The sequence below is a fragment of the Ictalurus punctatus genome, chromosome 6, assembly GCF_001660625.3.
Source record: "Ictalurus punctatus breed USDA103 chromosome 6, Coco_2.0, whole genome shotgun sequence".
Classification (NCBI taxonomy): Eukaryota; Metazoa; Chordata; class Actinopteri; order Siluriformes; family Ictaluridae; genus Ictalurus; species Ictalurus punctatus.
The window spans coordinates 9,282,027-9,301,888 of NC_030421.2; the positions used below are offsets into that span (position 1 = coordinate 9,282,027).

Genomic DNA, 19,862 nt, shown 5'->3' on the forward strand with positions numbered 1-19,862 from the left:
TCTAGCCCAAGCTCAGGATCAAACCTGGAGCAACACTACCCACTGCACTCCCACAATGCCACAATGTGCAATTTTCCAATTGACTGGACTTTTCCATCTCCAGTTCTTCTTGATGAAAGAAATAGCTCATCTCAGTAATGTTGAAAAAATACTTTGTGCTGATAGTAAGCTACTTTTCAACTGCAGTTTAAATTCAAGTTATGGAAAATACTAAAAATAAAATAAAATAAAAAGTGCTCACCCCTCCTAACGATTTGGAATGAACTTCTACACACTAATCTGCAAGACTCTTCACATTTTCTACTAAATCCTTGAACAATTGAAAGAACATTTGCTGCACAACAACCTTTTACTCTTTCAATGAACATCAGAAGTCTATGCATATTCTTAATGCAGAGGGAATAACAGAACTCATCTGAACTCTAAACTGCTTTAGCTTTTATTCTAACTTTCAGTCTCATATAAGAGTCGTCAATATGGGCACTACAATGAGACCTTCATATTCAAACCTCTATGTTTGAGAAATATTCTGGACAAGGTTACTTGACATACTGAAGTTAATTGAAACACAGGTGGTTTTTTTCCCTTTTGGAACATCATCAAGGTATTATTTAAGGTACATTATAGAAGCTCAAGGAGCACTCTTGAAAAGCTAATTTATTTCTTGAATTAGCTTTTGAATAATAATTTACATTATATGTACCTTTCCAGGTAAAACATACACAGTTAAGGTACCAAATATGCCATTTGTGTAAGTGGCACTAAATCGCACATGTATGAGTATTCCTTTATTTGTAATGTTTAATGTCATTATTCTGTTAGATTTAGTATTTGTTAGTTGGAAATGTGTTGCATCTTTGCTATACGTTGTGTTGGACCAGTATGTTAGTTTGTGTTTATTTGTGTTTGTTAAGGAAGCCATGCCCCTGCCACTTCTCTGCAGCACTATGACTAGCTGCCAGGAACACTGATGCAAATTGGGCAGTACAGGATGAGTCATCAAAAACGAAACAAGGAACAAGCATTTCCCCAGAAATTACAAACTGCAAAGTTAAAATGAAACCTATTTGAAAATATGCTGTAGTGTGTGTGTCTACAGAACTCATATAGAGCGCTCCAAAACACCAACTGTGACTCCATGGGGACTTTATGTTAGAGTTTACGATACTTTTAATATTTCTTTCTGTTGATTAGTTTTTTTTTTTTTTTTTTTACATTCCATTTATTTTCAAATTAATCTGCACCACTAAATATATGGGCGTAATTCTTTTATGAGTTGACGTATGCTATCTTCCCCCACGGTTCATGTGCGCAGTGCGCAGCTGAACTTGAACACACCTAAATTGTTATGACAGGATTTTCGATTCAGCCAATCAGAGAGCGTTTGACGCGAATTCACATCTCGCGATAATTACCCCCTGTGACGCGCCTTGCGTTAACAGCTAGAAGTAAATGTAGAAGTTAATGTTAATATCTGGAATAAGTCCTGAGTTGAGGTTAGCAGAAGCTTGTAATACGGTGGCGGTTCTTTCGCAGCCATGAGACGAAGTAAGGCGGACGTTGAACGCTACATTTCTTCAGTGGAAAGCCTCTCTCCTTCTCAAAACCAGGTACGCCATTACCCGGTTGAAAATGCGCGAACTAGCCGAGAAAGCTAGCAGGCTAAGTGTTTAGCTTGAGTAGGCCGCTGTGTGGCTTAAATGAGACCAGCTGCTGAACAACTGACACAGACACACAGAGGGTAGCGGGTTAGCCAGTTAGCCGACTAGCCGACATCTGTGTGAGACGAGCAACTGGTACAGTGTTCGAGGGAGAGGGAAAGGGAAAAAGGGGGACGCAGCAGTCTGCCTTGTTGACACTTGGCTGCGAAAAACGCGGTAACTGTATGTGTTTGGTGCACGTGTTTAAAGACTGTATAAAACCCACCGCTTTTCTTCACTTCGTCCTGATTATTGAATAACACTCATTACACCACTTGAGGAGTCATTAAGCAAGTGGCTAACTGAGTAACTGACAGGAGAAAGGGGGAAAGGGCTAACTGACATGTGGGGGACTGATAGGAGAAAGGGGTAACTGACATGGGGGCGCTGATAGGAGAAAGGGGTAACTGACAGAAGTTATCACTGAATGTGGAACCGTACTAAACATCAGACTTTAGTTCTCATTTTCATTAAGGTGGAGAATATCAGCTGAACTGCTATAAACAATAAATCAGATATTAATGATCACAGCCGCTCACCCGCACTGAACCAGGAGTTTATAATAAAACTGTGTGTCTGGAGCACAGATGGGGTTGCGGTGGGATTAGTGTGTGGAGTACAGATGGGGTTGCGGTGGGATTAGAGTGTGGAGTACAGATGGGGTTGCGGTGGGATTAGAGTGTGGAGTACAGATGGGGTTGCGGTGGGATTAGTGTATGTGGAGTACAGATGGGGTTGTGGTGGGATTAGTGTATGTGGAGTACAGATGGGGTTGCGGTGGGATTAGTGTATGTGGAGTACAGATGGGGTTGCGGTGGGATTAGTGTATGTGGAGTACAGATGGGGTTGCGGTGGGATTAGTGTATGTGGAGTACAGATGGGGTTGCGGTGGGATTAGTGTATGTGGAGTACAGATGGGGTTGCGGTGGGATTAGTGTATGTGGAGTACAGATGGGGTTGCGGTGGGATTAGAGTGTGGAGTACAGATGGGGTTGCGGTGGGATTAGAGTGTGGAGTACAGATGGGGTTGCGGTGGGATTAGAGTGTGGAGTACAGATGGGGTTGCGGTGGGATTAGAGTGTGGAGTACAGATGGGGTTGCGGTGGGATTAGTGTGTGGAGTACAGATGGGGCTGTAGTGGAATTAGTCTGTGGAGGAATTAATGTTTGTTTGAAGTTGGTCTGAAGATTGGATTTCACCTGAGCAGATTTCAAAAATGAACATCTTAATAAGGAGTATCACAAAAAACCTTGAAAATGTTCCCAGCATGTAGATGCAATGTTCCCTCTCTTTTCTGTAGAGCTCCAGAGATCAGAGCACATGCAGTGATGGACAGTCCACACCACCAGAACTGTGTTTTTAGCCTCTCAATAATAAATATCACTCATTTGCACATGGCCTGTACATATTCAGTGTACGGTGGTGCTCGAAAGTTTGAGTTCTTTAGAATTTTCTATATGTCTACATAAATGTGACCTAAAACATCATCAGATTTTCACACTAAAGTCCTAAATGTAGATAAAGAGTTATATGTATTATTCAAATGAGACAAATATTACACTTGGTCATTTATTTATTGAGGAAAATGATCCAAAATTACATATGTGAGTGGAAAAAGTATGTGAACCTTTGCTTTTAGTATCTGGTGTGAGCTCCTTGTGCAGCAATAACTGCTGTTAACATTTGGGGAACTGTTAATCAGTCCTGCACATCGGCTTGGAGGAATTTTAGCCCGTTCCTCAGTACAGAACAGCTTCACCTCTGGGATGTTGGTGGGTTTCCTCACATGATCTGCTTGCTTCAGGTCCTTCAACAACATTTCTATTGAATTAAGGTCAGGACTTTGACTTGGCCATTCCAAAACATTAACTTTATTCTTCTTTAACCGTTCTTTAATAGAACGACTTGTGTGCTTAGGGTCGTTGTCTTGCTGCATGACCTACTTCCTGTTGAGATTCAGTTCATGGACAGATGTCCTGACATTATCCTTTAGAATTCGCTGGTATAATTCAGATTTAATTGTTCCATCAATGATGTCATCATCCTGGCCCAGATGCAGCAAAACAGGCTCAACCCATGATACTACCACCACCATGTTCCAAAGATGGGATAAGGTTCTTATGCTGGAATGCAGTGTTTTCCTTTCTCCAAACATAAAGCTCATCTTTTAAACCAAAAAGTTCTATTTTTGTCTCATCCATCCACAAAAACATTTTTCCAACAGATTTCTGGCTTGTCCCCGTGTTTGTTAGCAAACTCCAGACGGGCCGCAATGTTATTTTTTGGGAGCAGTGGCTTTCTCCTTGAAACCTGCCATGATCAGTGTTCTCCTAATGGTGGACTCATGAACATTTAACATTAGCCACTTCTTCTTAGAAGAACCCTGGGTTACTTGGTGACCTCATGCACTGTTGCACGTCTTGGTCTTGGAGTTATTTGTTGGTCGACTACTCCTAAGGAGGGTAACAATGGTCTTGATTGAATATCGAACGTCCAACATCAAACCAACTTTATTCCAGTGTTAAACCGGTGCAGGATTACTCTGATAGTTTTCCCTGTAGGCTGTTCTCTCCTTCATGTGTGCTTTAATGACACTATTTACAGACCTGCTGTCTCGTCTGCTTACTTAGTTAACTTTTGCTTTTTCAGTCATTTGCTTTCTAACTCGAGTCTAATCGACACTATTCGGTTTCACACCGGTTGATTAATCAGCACAGATCTTTCTGTAGAGACGCTTATTGAGAAGCAGTGGTGGAGCTCCAGATCTCTCCTGATGGATTTACACGCTGTGTGCTGCTCTCTGCTTCTGCTGTCATGTACAGGTGTATGTTTTGCCCAAGAGCTGTTATTACCTGAGAGATTAAATAAAGCAGTTGGGGAGAATGTGATGATTACCCCGATCCGTCTTCCTGATCCCCCACATTTTATCATCAGATGGAGGTTTAATTAGACTCTCATTCTTGCTGGAACTCAATTGTAATTACAATATGGCCACAGTACACTGGCAGTCAGTCTGGACCCCACCACTTATGCTCTGGAGCTCAGGAGCCTGACTGAGAGTGATACTGGACTATATTCTCTGACTGTAGTCAATCGTACAAAATCTTTCACAGGTGTAACCTCACTGCAGGTGTTTGTGCCACCCTCCAATGTTACCATAGTACCAAGTAAAACAGAGATGGTTGAATTCAGCAGCACTGTGAGTCTCGTCTGCTCTGTGTCTGGCTCCTCTCTTTCATTTATTTGGCTGAATGGCAGCTCTGACGTAAGAGCAGGGGAGCGAGTTCAGCTAACAGACAACAGCAACAGCAGTCTGACCATTACTAGTGTGACCAGATATGACACAGGCCCATACCAATGTGAAGCATCCAGCATCTACGGCAAAGCAAGGAGTCCTCCATTGAAGCTCACCATTTACTATGGTCCAGAAAATGTTGCTGTTGAACCAGATCCAGTGGGACCCTTATACAGCTCTGGGTCTAATCTCATACTGACCTGCTCGGCTGAGTCCAACCCTACTGCTGAGTTTCAGTGGGCTGTGTATGGAGCAAAGCTTGGTGAAATGGGCCAAGAGCTCTGACTGTGCAACATTCAGAGCAGTGAGAGTGGCAGTTACACCTGCATTGCCCATAACAATCAGAGCCTGAACTACTCTATGTCTGAACCCATCAGCATCACTGTACTAGAAAAAATATCTGAAGCAGCACTTACTGGACCAACAGATGATCTAATAGAAGATGTTTCCTCTGCTACATTAACCTGTAATGTGAGTGGAACCATCTACAGTGCTGAATGGATGAAATATAATCAGAAACTGTCAGCTAGCAGCAACATCACATTCTCGAATGAATATGTGTACACTCAGCAACCCCATCAGCTCTGACACTGCAACATACAGAATGACTGTTAACTTTGGACAAGATAATGCGGAAATTGATGGACCATTTGCAGTGGAGGAAGGATATAAATTGACACTGTCTTGCCATACTGAATCTATACCAAATGCCTCGTACAAATGGATGTTTAATGGGACTTTACCTGAAGTAAATACAGCCATATTTACTGTGGAGCAGACTACCTTTATGCACACTGGAAATTACACCTGCATGGCCTCCAATCCTGTAACCAGACATGATGCCTCTGCATCCTATGTTTTGGAAGTAAAAGAAAAAGGGAAACCAGGTGGAGATGGAGAGTCACTGTCTGCAGGAACTACAGCTGGGATTGTTATTGGAGTTTTATTGGGTGTTGCTGGAATTGCTGGTTTGATTTTCTACTTTATGAAAGCAAAAGAAATGCCAAGAAGAAACTCCAGAGGAAATAAGCAGAATGGAGCAACACAGAATGCAGATGAAAATTACTCAAATTGTGAAAATGTTGACTGTTTCCAAAATAATAAGACTGGAGTGACTATGAGTGGATCTGACATTCAGATGCGCACACCTCAACTTGATGTTGGAGCAATGTATGTAAACATCATGGAGGAATGTGTCCGTAGTAAGGACTCACTCAGCTCTTTGTGAATAATGAGGGATTAAAGTTTTCCAGAGGACAGGTGTCACCTGCTTTGAGAAGAGGAAGTTATACTGAGAATCATGCAGTGACGTGCGGTCAGGGGAGGCAGTGCCTACCTGCGTCATCATGAAATGTAAAAAAACAAATAATGATCAAAACAATGGTCTTGAATTTCCTCCTTTTGTACACAATCTGTCTTACTGTGGGTTGGTGGAATCCAAATTCTTTAGTGATAGTTTTGTAACCTTTTCCAGCCTGATGAGCATCAACTTCTCTTTCTGAGGTCGTCAGAAATCTCCATTCTTCATGCCATGATATACTTCCACAAGCATGTTTTTTGAAGATCAGACTTTGATAGATCCTTGTTCTTTAAATAAATCTGGGTGCTCACTCACACTGTGCTCACTGGGATTGTCATCCCATTCGTTGAAAAAACCTGACTCTAATTTCACCTTCAAATTAAATTGCTAATCCTAGAGGTTCACATACTTTTGCCACTCACAGATATGTAATATTGCATAATTTTCCTCAGAAAAGAAATGACCAAGTATAATATTTTTGTCTCATTTGTTTAATTTGGTTCTAGGCTTGCTGCGCTAGTTTGTGTTACACGGTGTTCAGCCGCACACCAATTACATCACTTGCCCACTGGCACCTTCCCCATTGTCGTTTTACTTTTTTATAGTAATAAAAATAATTTAGTTGTTAGAGAACGAACGCTACAGTTAAAATCTGAACGTGTCTGCTCAATTCAGCATGAGCCGAATGAGTTAGTCACAGCACGGATCAGCAGAAGTCAGATTTCATTTATCACCTGATGAGAGTGAGGAGGTAATACCGATTATACCGGTATTACTGGTCTTGTCCCATGTCAATTAACCGTTGGGAAAATTTCCTCACCGTCACAACCCTATTGGGTTCCCTTGGTCTACTTTTAGGACTTCTGTGAAAATCTGATGTTTATGCTGAGAGAGAGAAAATTCTAAAGGGTTCACAAACTTTCAAGCACTACTGTATTTGTGTCTATTTGGTTGCAGCCTTCAAAAATGCATTAATTTATTTTTTGTTGTGTAACTCGTACATTCAGTGATCCTTCAGTGCTGTGTTTTTTGGAAAAAGATGCAAAGCCATGTGAGAGAGGTTTTAGTATAATGCTGGTGAGGTAAACCACTAAATTCTTCTTAGTCACTGTGTGTTACATATTCCTGCTTTGGTTCTACAGTAAAACAGTACTCTCTTCTTAATTTATATTTTCCTGTAAGGACACTTCGGCATGTGGAGTTACGTGTGCCGAGAATCGAACCACCAACCCTACGATTAGTGGACAACCCGCTCTACCACCTGAGCCACAGCCGCCCCCTAATGAAAATTAACCATTATTTTTGTCCTTTCAGTCAATTTTGCGCTGCAAACATTGACAGCTTTAACTTGTCAGTGCTGGCAAGTGACCATAGTGTAAGTGGGAGCGTTACACCATTTTAATGCACTCCGCTACGAGTCGGGTGGTTCTTTGCTTCCGTGTCATGCATTAAATTCGTGTAATGGACACCTAGCCATGGATTATCCCTTACTTGGATTCCAACCGTGCAGTGTTTTCATTTATTCATTTTAAATCTTTGCTAAAATTTTTCTCTCTTTGCAGAAACCAGCCAAAGGATTTTTATTTGCAAAATTATATTTTGAAGCCAAGGAGTATGAGCTTGCTAAAAGGTAACGTAACTATTTAAGGAATTGTAAATAATTTAATATTTTTGTGTGATGAGAGGTTTTGATGATATTTTTTTTTGTTGTTGCTGTGTATCTTGCCTGTAGACATGTATCAGCATATTTAACAGTTCAGGTCCGGGATCCGAAAGCACATCGATTCCTCGGTCAACTTTATGAACTGGAAGGTGAAATTGAAAAATCTGTTGGATGTTACAAGGTGTGTGAATTGTCTATTATCTACACTATCGTTATATTCAGGAGCATATTTAGTATGTATTTCACTGTGTAGCTTGGTGCTGGATATGTCTATATTCCATATGAGGATAGGGTGGTATCATGTATGATGATGTTTATCCCAATTAATGGATCCTTTTTCTGATTCCTGTCCTGTGTGTAGCGCTCGGTGGATCTGAACCCAGCCCAGCGTGACCTGGTTCTGAAGGTAGCTGAGCTGTTGTGCGGTAAGCCGGAGCTTGACAGCAGGGCAGAATTCTGGGTGGAGAAGGCTGCCAAGCTTTTTCCGGGTCACCCTGCAGTCTTCGACCTAAGGGTTTGTACATCAAAACTTTTGTATAAATGGCCGGGACTATAATTAAATAGTGTGTGTGTAGGAATTCATGTTTGTTTGATGTCGGTCTGAAGATTTGGTTTTCACCTGAGCGGATTTCAAAAATGAACATCTTAATAAGGGGTGCCACAAAAAACCTTGAAAATGTTCCCTCTCTTTTCTGTTGAACTCTAGAGATCAGAGTGTAAGAAGAGTGTGTAGAGTTTCAACTAAATGTGGTTTCACAACAAAATAAATTGGTTCAGCCATCAGGGTGACTTGAGTCTGTGCTCATTTCCATAACACTTTACATAGATTTGTTTAGTTTTGTTAAGATATGTGAAGAGCTGCAGATGTTCAGTCCTTGGAGTTCATTTTCACTACATTATTAAGGAATTTGTTTGCTGTGAATCTAAAGTTTGAAGATTGGATTTCACCTGAGCGGATTTCAAAAATGAACATCTTAACAAGGGGTATCACAAAAAACCATGAAAATGTTCCCAGCATGTAGATGCAATGTTCCCTCTCTTTTCTGTAGAGCTCCAGAGATCAGAGCACTGAAACATACGCAGTGATGGATGGTCCAGTAGGGCTGCACAATTAATTGAATATCTCAATTACGATTTTGACTGCCCACGATTACATGAACATGATCGACTACGATATTGACGTTTAAAGTTTGTCCTCCGCTCATAGAAACCTAAGCTTACAGACAGTCACCACAGAGCGGCGCAGGGATGACATCATTTTGTATGCCAAAACCCAGAAACGAGTTAGCATTTTAGCACTCGCATTTTTAGTTTGCTGCATGCTCCAGTGCTTGCGCGAGGGGAAATCATGACCCTGACGACTTATTAAATGGGGCTACAGATGTTGTCGGGGACATTAAACATCATTACACCGAACAGGTTCAGGTATGCTGTGCACAATTCCCCAAAAAATTCCTGGTGCAAAACTAGTGCAAGTTGCTTAAAAGGTTTAGTTTAATTTAAGTTTATTGTCATTATATGCTGTATTTGCGCGCTTGCAGTGTAAATTCTGTTGTTTATTATAACGGAAGTGATGTGTAACTAATGAAGCTGCGTTGCTGATCACGTGCATTGTAGATGCGCTGATACACCGCAGGAGCACGACTAAGATCAGTAATGTGTAATTAAAACTTTATGATCAAAAGTTAATAGAAGTAAAATCTGTCTAAAGGCAGCGAGTAACAGAAACCACAAGGTGCAGTGAAAGTGAGTTTTTATTTTTTAATTTAGGACTATCGTTTAATTCGGTGATTTTTGTGCATCCATAAAAAATAATGCATAAATACTATAAAATATTTTTTTATACATTTATTTTATTAATTTGTTTTAGTTTATACTGTATGTAAGTATTTATGCATTACTTTTATGGATGCACAAAAAGCACTGAATTAAACTACAGTCCTACATTAATTATATATATATATATATATATATATATATATATATATATATATATATATATATATAAAATATATACTGGTGTGTGTGTGTGTGTGTGTGTGTGTGTATTGGGTTCTTTTCTGTTTTTGACAAACAGTTGTGTAAAGTTTTAGTCTGAAGTTTATATTTGTAACACTCAGTTTGTGGATTTTATTTTAAATAATAAAAAAAAATTGTACTGAAAGTTTGCCCTGCCCGATCTGGTTAATCAAAAAAAATATATATATATATATCGGCCAACAATTATGAAAATAATCATTAGTTGCAGCCCTAGTCCTGATATTTTTTTCTTCGGAATTTGCTGGTATAATTCAGAAGTCATTGTTCCATCAATGATGGCAAGCTGTCCTGGCCCAGATGCAGAAAAACAGGCTCAAACCATGATACTCCCACCACCACAGTTTCAAAGATACAATAAGGTTCTTATGGTGGAATGCAGTGTTTTCCTTTCTCCAAACATAACGCTTCTTGTTTAAATCAAAAAGTTCTATTTTGTTCTCATCCGTCCACAAAACATTTTCCAATAGCCTTCTGGCTTGTCCACATGATTGTTAGCAAACTCCAGAAGGAATGTTCTTTTTGGAGAGCCGTGGCTTTCTCCTTTCAACCCTGCCATGCACACCATTTATTGTTCAGTGTTCTCCTGATGATGGACTCCTGATGGTTAACATTAACATTAGCCAATGTAAGAGAGGCCTTTAGTTGCTTAGATGTTACCCAGGGTTCCTTTGTGACCTCGTGGACTAGAGTGATCTTTGTTGGTCGACCACTCCTGGGGAGGAGAACAATGGTCTTAAATTTCCTTCCTTTGTGCACAATATGTCTGACTATGGATTTTAGGAGTCCAAACTCTTTAAAGATGGTTTTGTAACCTTTTCCAGCCAGATGAGCATCAACATCTCTTTCTGAGATCCTCACAAATGTCCTTTGTGTGTGCCATGATACACTTCCACAAACATGTGTTGTGAAGATCAGACTCTGATAGATGCCTGTTCTTTATATAAAGCAGGGTGCCCACTCACACCTGATTGTCATCCCATTGATTGAAAACATTTGACTAGGGCTGTGACGATGGCCATGACAACTGTACCACCGCGGTTCTAGTTTGCCACCGTGGTGGTGGAGTGCCACCAGTGGTAGTGTCACTTCACACACTGCGTTAATGTTTCTGCTTGAGTGGGCATTATAAATACAACGTTTTGTATACAAGTGGTGTAATAATAAAAGTCTGTAAAATTATATATAATCAGTTCACTCCAAACCCCACAGATACGCTTCTGAATCATTTTAGATGTGCTTGTGACCTTTCATCAAGTGTAGCACACCGGAGTTGATTTTGAACCTACGTTTCAGATTGCAGTCAAGCCAGCCTCAATAGAAACTGGAGTGCATGTTTATTGTAACTTCCTCAAAAAAAGCTAAATTATTCAAGTCAAAGAAATTCTGTCTCTTGCCTATGATTGATGTTTAATGTATTTTCTTTGTGTCTAGGAGAAACTGCTGAATGTGCAGGGGCAGCAAGGCTGGAACCAGCTTTATGACCTGCTGCAGTCTGAGCTCCAGCTGCGCCCTTCCGATGCCCACGTTAACTGCAGATTGGTGCAGCTCTACTGCATGGATGGACAGTTGGAAGAAGCGGCTAAGCACTGCTTGGCTGTGGAAAACACTGGTGTCTTAAGACACAGCCTGGACTGGTACACCACTGTTGTCCAAACACTTCAGGTTGGTGAAGTTACTCTCTACTCTGTGCATCTGAGCTTTCTTAAAAGCTAAGTGATCATTTAAAGATTCATTGAATTCCAGATTTAAAAATCTGGTTTTAGTGGCATCATAGAAGGGTTAAAGGGTTCTTCATGTCTAAAAGCAGTCTTCATCCACTTCAATGAGAAATGTACTTTACATATAAATGCTCTGCAGGAATACGTGGCTCAACCAAGTGTGTCTTCTAATGAGAAGACCTGGCGCAAATTCCAAAAGGAGCTCTTGCTGGCTCACTGTAATCTGCTGAGGCTCACACTTTCTGAAAAAGATTGCAGAGAAGGCGAGAACGCACTTCAGACGTGAGTTCTTTTTGTTTTATTGCCTGCATGTTAGTGTACCAAAAAAACCTGCTGCTGTTCTTAATTCTGACTGATTGTTTCTGTTGTTTAATGGTTCAGTATAACATTCTCACAATGAGTATACAACCAGAAAAGGTACAAATATGTACACGCACTCTTTCAAAAATTATCTTTTGTTATTTTAGTTTTGACCATGCTATGCAGTCTTTAAAGAGCACTGCCTCAAAAGCCATGGACGAGCTCCTGGAGGTGTTCACAGAAATGAGAGCTCATCTGTATCTTTATGCTGGGACGCTGCTGCTGAAGATGCCTGTGGAAAAGCAACAGCAGTGGAGAGCTGTTGTTGATTCAGCAGCCCTCTGTTACCTTCTGGCTTATCAGGTAAAACGGAAATAAAACAGTCATCTCGAAATGATTTTGTAGGTCATTGTGTCACGGAAGTGTAGACAGGGATGCTCCAAGGGTGTAACTATCCACAAAATTAAATTTGGATACAGTACAATACTGTGGTGCCTTGATACATTATTTTTGATACAGCAGAATTGCCTTAATATGTGCTTTAGGTTTCTATTTTCAGTTGATTAAAATATTCAGAATTTGGGTATGATTTTGTGGTAGTTGTAGAGGCACAGAAGAGTGATTTTGTGTGATTAGCGCCAGTGTATTGTACACACATTGGAAGATTTGAGAGACTTTTATTTTGGACACAACTCACTGGCAGTTGGCATCATAACATTCTGGAAAACCAAAGTAGCTAAAAGGTTATGCTAATGTTGTATTGAGCAATTTGATGCACATACTTAAACATTTTGGTAAATATTATTACTAGTACTTTGATTTAATTAGTATGTGCACCACATCTTTCATTCCTGTTTTAGCTTTATCTTTTAGCTAGAAGTTTACACTAAATATCAGTTACAATCACACTTAATTTAGTCAAAGTCAGAAAGTGCGCTTTTAACCATCAATGGCTTGACAATACTGTCTACAAAGATTGGCATGAAGGAGGAGTTGTAGGTTGGTGGTGTTGGTGTTGTAGATTTGTCTTTTTTTCTTCTTCTTTTCTCCCATAGGCAGCTGTCTGGTCTTCATGTTGGTTTATCCTTTTTAACAACAAATACAGTCTTCACAGGCAAAAAATAGGGCTCAAGCTAAGAGTAGACATTCAGAGCTATTAATTCTTTAAACAATTTATGTAACAGGGCACACCTGGGCAGCACGAAACACCAGTCACGTTTTCCAATATTTTTCCAACATGTTCAGACCGCGCAATCAAAGCCCTTCATTGTAGAGAGTTTACCTGCACACTGTATTATTAATTGCTGTATGACACATTTATTCTAGAATAGTAATAATGTGTAGTTCCCCTGTGGGAGCATGTGTTTTTTTTTTATTTTTTTATTTTTTATTTTTTTTTTTTATTTTATTTTATTTTATTTTTTTATTTCTTTTTAAAGAGTGCAACAATGTCAGTCTGTCGTGCGTCGTATTCAGTAGATGCTTAAGCTTAGTGTTTTAGTTGTTGAATCTTGATGGTTCTGTCACCCTCCTTTAGGTTCCAGGACCAAAGTCTGAGAAAGGTGAACGCGCATCACCAAAACCTCTCAAGGCATTAGCTTGTTACCGTCAAAGCCAAGCAGGCCACATGCTGCTGAATCTACAACAGGATGTGAAGGAGGTGGTGGAGGTGTCTGGTAACAGAATCGGGCAGAAGAAGCTGTTTGAGATGCTTTTCAGTAAACAAGACCCTGTGGATCTCTCGTTCATCAGAAATGACAACATCTCCATCATCAGCACACAGTCACCGGACATACACGAGCTTGCTAAGTGGGACAGTGGTATGCTAACAACAGGCAAACACATTACACATATATGTCAAGTAGATTTGAAATCAAAAACACTGGTTATATACATATAAGGTCTCTGTCAAAGTCAAGGTTCATTACTAATAGCATATGATGATAGTGATTAAATTAGAACGCAATATTATCATTCTAGCCATATACCAGCATATAGTAGAATGACATGGCATTCTCCAAGTCAATGGACAACAAAGCACACAACAATCAATAGCCTGTTGCCCAAAGAGCGTTCACAATTCATCCCATTAATACACCGGTTACTTAAATCTACCACAGGAGCCCACAGAAGCAGCGTGTCAAGGGCCTTAAAAGAGATTTTCCCACAGGCTGCACTGTTCACAGAAAACAGTTTGAGCTGAATGAATGATCAGAGTAATACTGCAGTGAGAGATCTGATCATTTGATTGGTGAAAATATTGAATTCCACCAAGACTGCTTTTTACTGGAAATCAGGCTTCATGTGTAGTCTTAAAGCAGTTGCCTGATGTATTTTTGTAGGCTGGCCGTGCATAGTGGCAGTCCTGATGTATGTATCTATGAATGTGTTATAGCTTTAAAAAAGATCAAGGTATGGAAATGGTGTGCCTAGTGATTAAAGTGGCCAGTGTGTGTTGATGGGGTTCTTTAATTAAATCCGTCAATGACTGTTAGATTTTTATTGTGCAATCATTACATCTGCAATTGCCATTACAAGCTGGTCTGTCAATGCCAGACAAATGTTAAAAACAATATTCAGCATGTTGCATATATTTCTGTTTTTAGGTTCCATCTTACACTGTGGGGATTTACAACACCTGACATGGCTTGGATTGCAGTGGTCAATGATTGGCCAGAGACCTGCACTGAAAGACTGGCTTAAGCAGCTCTTTCCTCGTCTCACTCTAGAGACATCCAAATTGGACACCAACACTCCAGAGTCAATCTGTCTGCTTGACCTTGAGGTGAAGACAGATTTTTTAAAAGTAGTGAAAAAGAAAGTGTGCGCCTTCCTATGTTAATCAGAATGGATTTACCTCTTTACTCTTAATTGTTTCAGGTGTTTCTATGTGGTGTGGTATTCACAAGTCACACCCAGCTGCAAGAAACAGCAAAGATTTCTGCTACTTCTCAGCTGCATGAGCCAAGATGTTTACCTTTGCAGCTTATGAAACTCTTGTCCACAGAAAGGCAGAGAGAGTGGTGGGATGCAGTCTACAACCTCATTCATAAAAAAGCAGTGTGAGTCAGCAAAATACAGTTACACTGGATATAAAAAAAAATCTGCACACCCCTATTAAAATAGCAGGGTTTTTTATTTAAAAGATGAAACCAAGATAAATGAAGTTGCTGTGGGTCTCTTAGTGGTCTCCCTGATACGTTGTAGTCGTTTTGTAAATTTTGGAGGAACACCTTCCAAAATGGTAACGTCACTGTGGCGCACTTGTTGATGATGGCCTTCACGGTGTTCCATGGTACATCTATTGTTTTGGAAAGTATTTTGTTCCCCCCTCCTGATTTGATACGTTTCAACAATGAGATCCTTTACATTGTCAGCTCTTTGCGAACCATGGCTTCTGCAGTCAGATGAAACAGAGATGATGTCACGAAAATCCTACAGAAACAACTGATCTTTTTGTGGTTAATCAGAATAAGTTCATTAATGATAGACGTATGATAATTACTTTTAAACACGAGTTTGAATCTGATCAGTCACATGCCCCATTATAAAAGGGTGTGCACACTTATGCAACCAATTTATTGAGTTTGTTTTTTTTTTTTCCTTCTTTTTTCCCCCTAAAACATTTGTGTTTTTCACTTTTTGGTTGCTGGATCACATTAAAGGAAAATGATCTGACATGATTTATTCCTACCACCCCCCATTTTTAAATGTCTCAAAAACTTGAAACACGTTTGACAGGTGTGTGTAGAATTTCTACATCTAATGCATTATGAAAATCCTACAAAATATTAACATTTATATAAACATAAAAATGGGCATGCTTTAAGCTCTGTTAACTCGCAGAATACTTCTGGTGATGTGATGCTCTGTAGAAATATTGTGTGCATTATGCTTGGAATGCATCTATTTTGTCTATTTAGTCCTTATTTTTAGTTTTTGTCTCCATCTGTAGACCCAATACATCTGCTAAACTACGAATGATTGTCCAACATGGCCTGAACACACTGCGAGCAAGAGTGAAACACGGTCTTCAGCCTACGCTGCTCATCCACTGGGCCAAACATCTCAGTATAATGGTAACCATTTAACCATTAATCTGCCCTATTATACTGTCATATTTTGTTTTAAGTATACAGTTATAGATGTCTTGGGTTTATATATCCACCTAATTGTGAGATTGTGATCGAAATGTTCTTGGGTCAAATTTTGAGATTTTATGATGTTCTTATGGACAGTGCCTGAAGTGTACGCTCTTTCGTCAGCTACTTAGTATTGTTAAAAGTGTTGGTAATTTTGTCCAGGATGTCTTACATTTACATTTATTCACTTAGCAGACGCTTTTATCTAAAGCGACTTACAAATGAGAACGTCTTAGAGGTGCTGTAAGTCAAATATATTTGAAGAATAATGTAGTTAACACATTCACTGCATAAAATCTTGTTGACCAGACTGAATAGATTTCCCATATTTATGCTGGAGGAAAGAAAATAGTACAATATATTTTCATTCAATGAAAGTTAAATCCTTCAGCAAAATGTTTTTCAAAATGTCATTACTACCCAGCACCCAGGCAGAGATATAGTATGAATATCAATCTATTCTCTCTGGATTTTTTATTTTAATTTTTTTTTATATATAAAGATCTTACCAGTCATTATAGATATGATAAGACCGAATTGTTCACTGCCTCTTGGCTACTGTTAACTAGGGTTTATTTAAAGCCACTGTTAGTATTGTAATTATGCAACATGACTAAACTCTCTGCAGGGTGATGGGGTGAACTCCTACTATGATCAGAAAGAATATGTTGGCCGTAGTGTGCATTACTGGCATGTTGTCCTCCCCTTGCTTGAGAAAATTGAGAAGAGACGTAGCATTCCAGAACCTCTCGATCCATTATTCGGGCATTTCGCTAGCAAGGACCTACAGGTAAAGTGATCACACATTCTTTTCCTTGCATTTCTAATTTGGCTTTAACTTGAATTGGTTGAACAATGTGATGTTTTTCCCCCTTCTCTTTGTTAGGTTTCTGAAATTAAAGGCTATGAAGAGGAAGCTATGATAGCATTCGCTACTATTCTTGACATTGAGGGCAAAACTGATCAGGCTATCTTAAAGCTTGAGCAGCTCAACTGCATCTCTTCCTACTGGCATCTTGCTCGGGTAATCTAGTTAATTATTTGCTTTCTCACCTAAGGTAAGTGCTGTGAAAAAGTATTTACCCCATCCGATTGTTTTTGCGTGTATATCGTACGAAATTGTTTCAGAAATTAAAAGAAAATCTAACAAAAAACAAAGGCAACCTGAGTAAACACAAAATACAGATTTTAAATTAGTTATTTATTGAAGCAAAAGTGTTATCCAATACCTACTGGGCCTGTTGAAAATGTATTTGCCCTCGTAGTCATAATGGGGTTCAACTGGACTAGACGCAACCAGGCCTGATTACTGCAAACCCTTTTCAATCAAATCAACACTTAAATAGAACTTTTTCAACAGCAGGAAGTTGGTGAAAAGGTCTTACCCAGTAACACACTATGCCAAAATTGAGAGAAATTCCAGAAATGATGAGGAAGAAGGTGATTTGAAATACATAAGTCTGGGAAGGGTTACAAAGCTATTTCAAAGGTTCTGGGACTCCAAAGGACCACAGTGCTAGCCATTATCTCCAGATCGGGAAAACTCTGCACAGTAGTGAACCTTCTCAGAAGTGGCCGACCTTCCAAAATTCCTCCAAGGGCACAACGAAGACTCGTCCAGGAAGTGACAAAAGAGCCAAGGACAGCAGCAAAGGAACTACAGGCCTCTCTTGCATCAATAAAGGTCACTGTTAATGACTCCACTATCAGAAAGACACTCAACAAAGATGGCATCCATGGAAGAGTGGTGAGGCGAAAACACACCTTGATAATCCTCAAATCTTTTGGGAGAATGTTCTGTGGATTGATGAGTTGAAAGTGGAACTGTTTGGAAGACAGGGGTCCCGTTACATCTGGCTTAAACCAAACACATAATTACTCAAAAATAACCTACGGTCAAACATGGTGGTGGAAGTGTGATGATGTGGGGATGCTTTGAATTCAATTCAATTTTATTTGTATAGTGCTTTTTACAATAGACATTGTCTCAAAGCAGCTTTACAGAAATATCAACATGGTATACAGATATTAAAGGTGTGAATTTATCCCAACTGAGCAAGCCACTGAGTGGCGACGGTGGCAAGGAAAAACTCCCTAAGATGTTTTAAGAGGAAGAAACCTTGAGAGGAACCTGACTCAGAAGGGAACCCATCCTCATCTGGGTAACAACAGATAATGTGAAAAACTTCATTATGGATTTATATGAAGTCTGTATGGCCTTAGGAGCAGCCGTAGTCCCAGCAGTCTGGAATTAGAGAAGATTTGAGCTCCATCCAGAGGAAGAAAGGATCTGGATCTCTAGTATCTCCATAAATTCGTGTGGGGCTCGGCAAAAGGAGAGAGGGAGAAAAAAGATTATTATGACTGCGAAGTAGTAGAACAGAATCTAGTCAGGGTAAGCTTGACTAAACAAATACGTTTTAAGCTTAGACTTAAACACTGAGACTGTGTCTGAGTCCCGAACACTAATAGGAAGACTGTTCCATAACTGTGGGGCTCTATAAGTGAAAGCTCTCCCCCCTGCTGTAGCCTTTACTATTCGAGGTACCGTCAAATAGCCTGCATCTTTTGATCTAAGTAGGCATGGCGGATCATATAAAACCAAAAGGTCGCTTAGATATTGTGGCGCAAGACCGTTAGGGCTTTATAGGTTAATAAAAGTATTTTATAGTTAATGCGAGATTTTACTGGGAGCCAATGCAGTATTGATAATATCGGTGTGATATGGTCGTATCTTCCAGTTCTAGTTAGGACTCTAGCGGCTGCATTCTGGACTAACTGGAGCTTATTTATATTCCTACTGGAACATCCAGACAGTAAGGCATTACAGTAATCTAATCTAGAGGTGACGAATGCATGAACTAGTATTTCCGCATCATGTAGTGACACTATGTTTCTTATTTTAGAAATATTTCTGAGATGAAAGAAAGCTATCCTAGTAATATTATCTACATGAGCATCAAATGATAGGCTGGAGTCAATAATCACTCCAAGGTCTTTAACTGCTGTACATGATGAAACAGAAAGACCATCCAGAGTAACCATGTGATCAGAAAGATTACTTCTAGCTACACGTGGGCCTAATAAAAGTATTTCTGTTTTATCAGAATTAAGTAGAATTTTTTTTTGCTGCTTCAGGGCATGGGCAACTGGCCATAATTGAGGGGAAAATGAATTCTGCTCTCTACCAGAAAATCCTAAAGGAGAATATCCGATCTTCAGTCCGCAAGTTGAAACTCGAGCACAACTAGATTATGCAGCAAGACGATGATCCAAAAATCCTAGGAGTTAGTCCATGTCTGTCTGAATGGCTAAAAAAAAAGCACAGTTAAAGATTTGGAGTGGCCTAGTTAAAGTCCTGGCTTTGAACCAGTTGAGATGCTTGAAAACCCTCCAGTGTGACTGAAATAAAGCAATTCTGCAAAGAAGAGTGGGCCAAAATTCTACTATATTGCTGTGAAAGACTGATATCCAGTTATCTGAAGCTTTTGGTTGCTGTTAGGTGCTTAAGGTGGCACAAATATGTTTTAAGTTTAAGGGGGCAGTTAGTTTTTCACATTGGTGATGGGTGACTGATCACTTTTTTTCAACTTCATCTTTTAGACAGATGGCCTAACATTATCTTTAAGGACTCTTGGATATGATGCAGAATTCATAGTTGAATCAATGAATGCAAACTGTCCAGTCCCTGAGGCAGTGAAACA

General features: G+C 39.7%; 1 protein-coding gene across 3 annotated transcripts in view; it reads left to right on the forward strand.

The window, feature by feature from the left end:
* Positions 1 to 1,392: 1,392 nt before the first annotated feature.
* ranbp2 (RAN binding protein 2) overlaps positions 1,393 to 19,862 on the forward strand; it is a 38,295-nt gene continuing 19,825 nt past the window's right edge. For 2 of the 3 annotated variants that reach the window (XM_047153662.2, XM_017461944.3), the window contains exons 1-13: positions 1,397 to 1,610; positions 7,858 to 7,925; positions 8,028 to 8,139; positions 8,320 to 8,472; positions 11,430 to 11,660; positions 11,856 to 11,998; positions 12,184 to 12,379; positions 13,554 to 13,836; positions 14,623 to 14,801; positions 14,897 to 15,078; positions 15,972 to 16,095; positions 16,787 to 16,948; positions 17,045 to 17,182. In XM_047153662.2, the coding sequence (XP_047009618.2) occupies positions 1,539 to 1,610; positions 7,858 to 7,925; positions 8,028 to 8,139; positions 8,320 to 8,472; positions 11,430 to 11,660; positions 11,856 to 11,998; positions 12,184 to 12,379; positions 13,554 to 13,836; positions 14,623 to 14,801; positions 14,897 to 15,078; positions 15,972 to 16,095; positions 16,787 to 16,948; positions 17,045 to 17,182 (2,043 nt within the window). In that variant the 5' untranslated portion in view covers positions 1,397 to 1,538. Of the gene's footprint in view, positions 1,611 to 7,857; positions 7,926 to 8,027; positions 8,140 to 8,319; positions 8,473 to 11,429; positions 11,661 to 11,855; positions 11,999 to 12,183; positions 12,380 to 13,553; positions 13,837 to 14,622; positions 14,802 to 14,896; positions 15,079 to 15,971; positions 16,096 to 16,786; positions 16,949 to 17,044; positions 17,183 to 19,862 lie in introns of all 3 variants that reach the window. The other variant, XM_053680837.1, reaches the window with a different exon arrangement.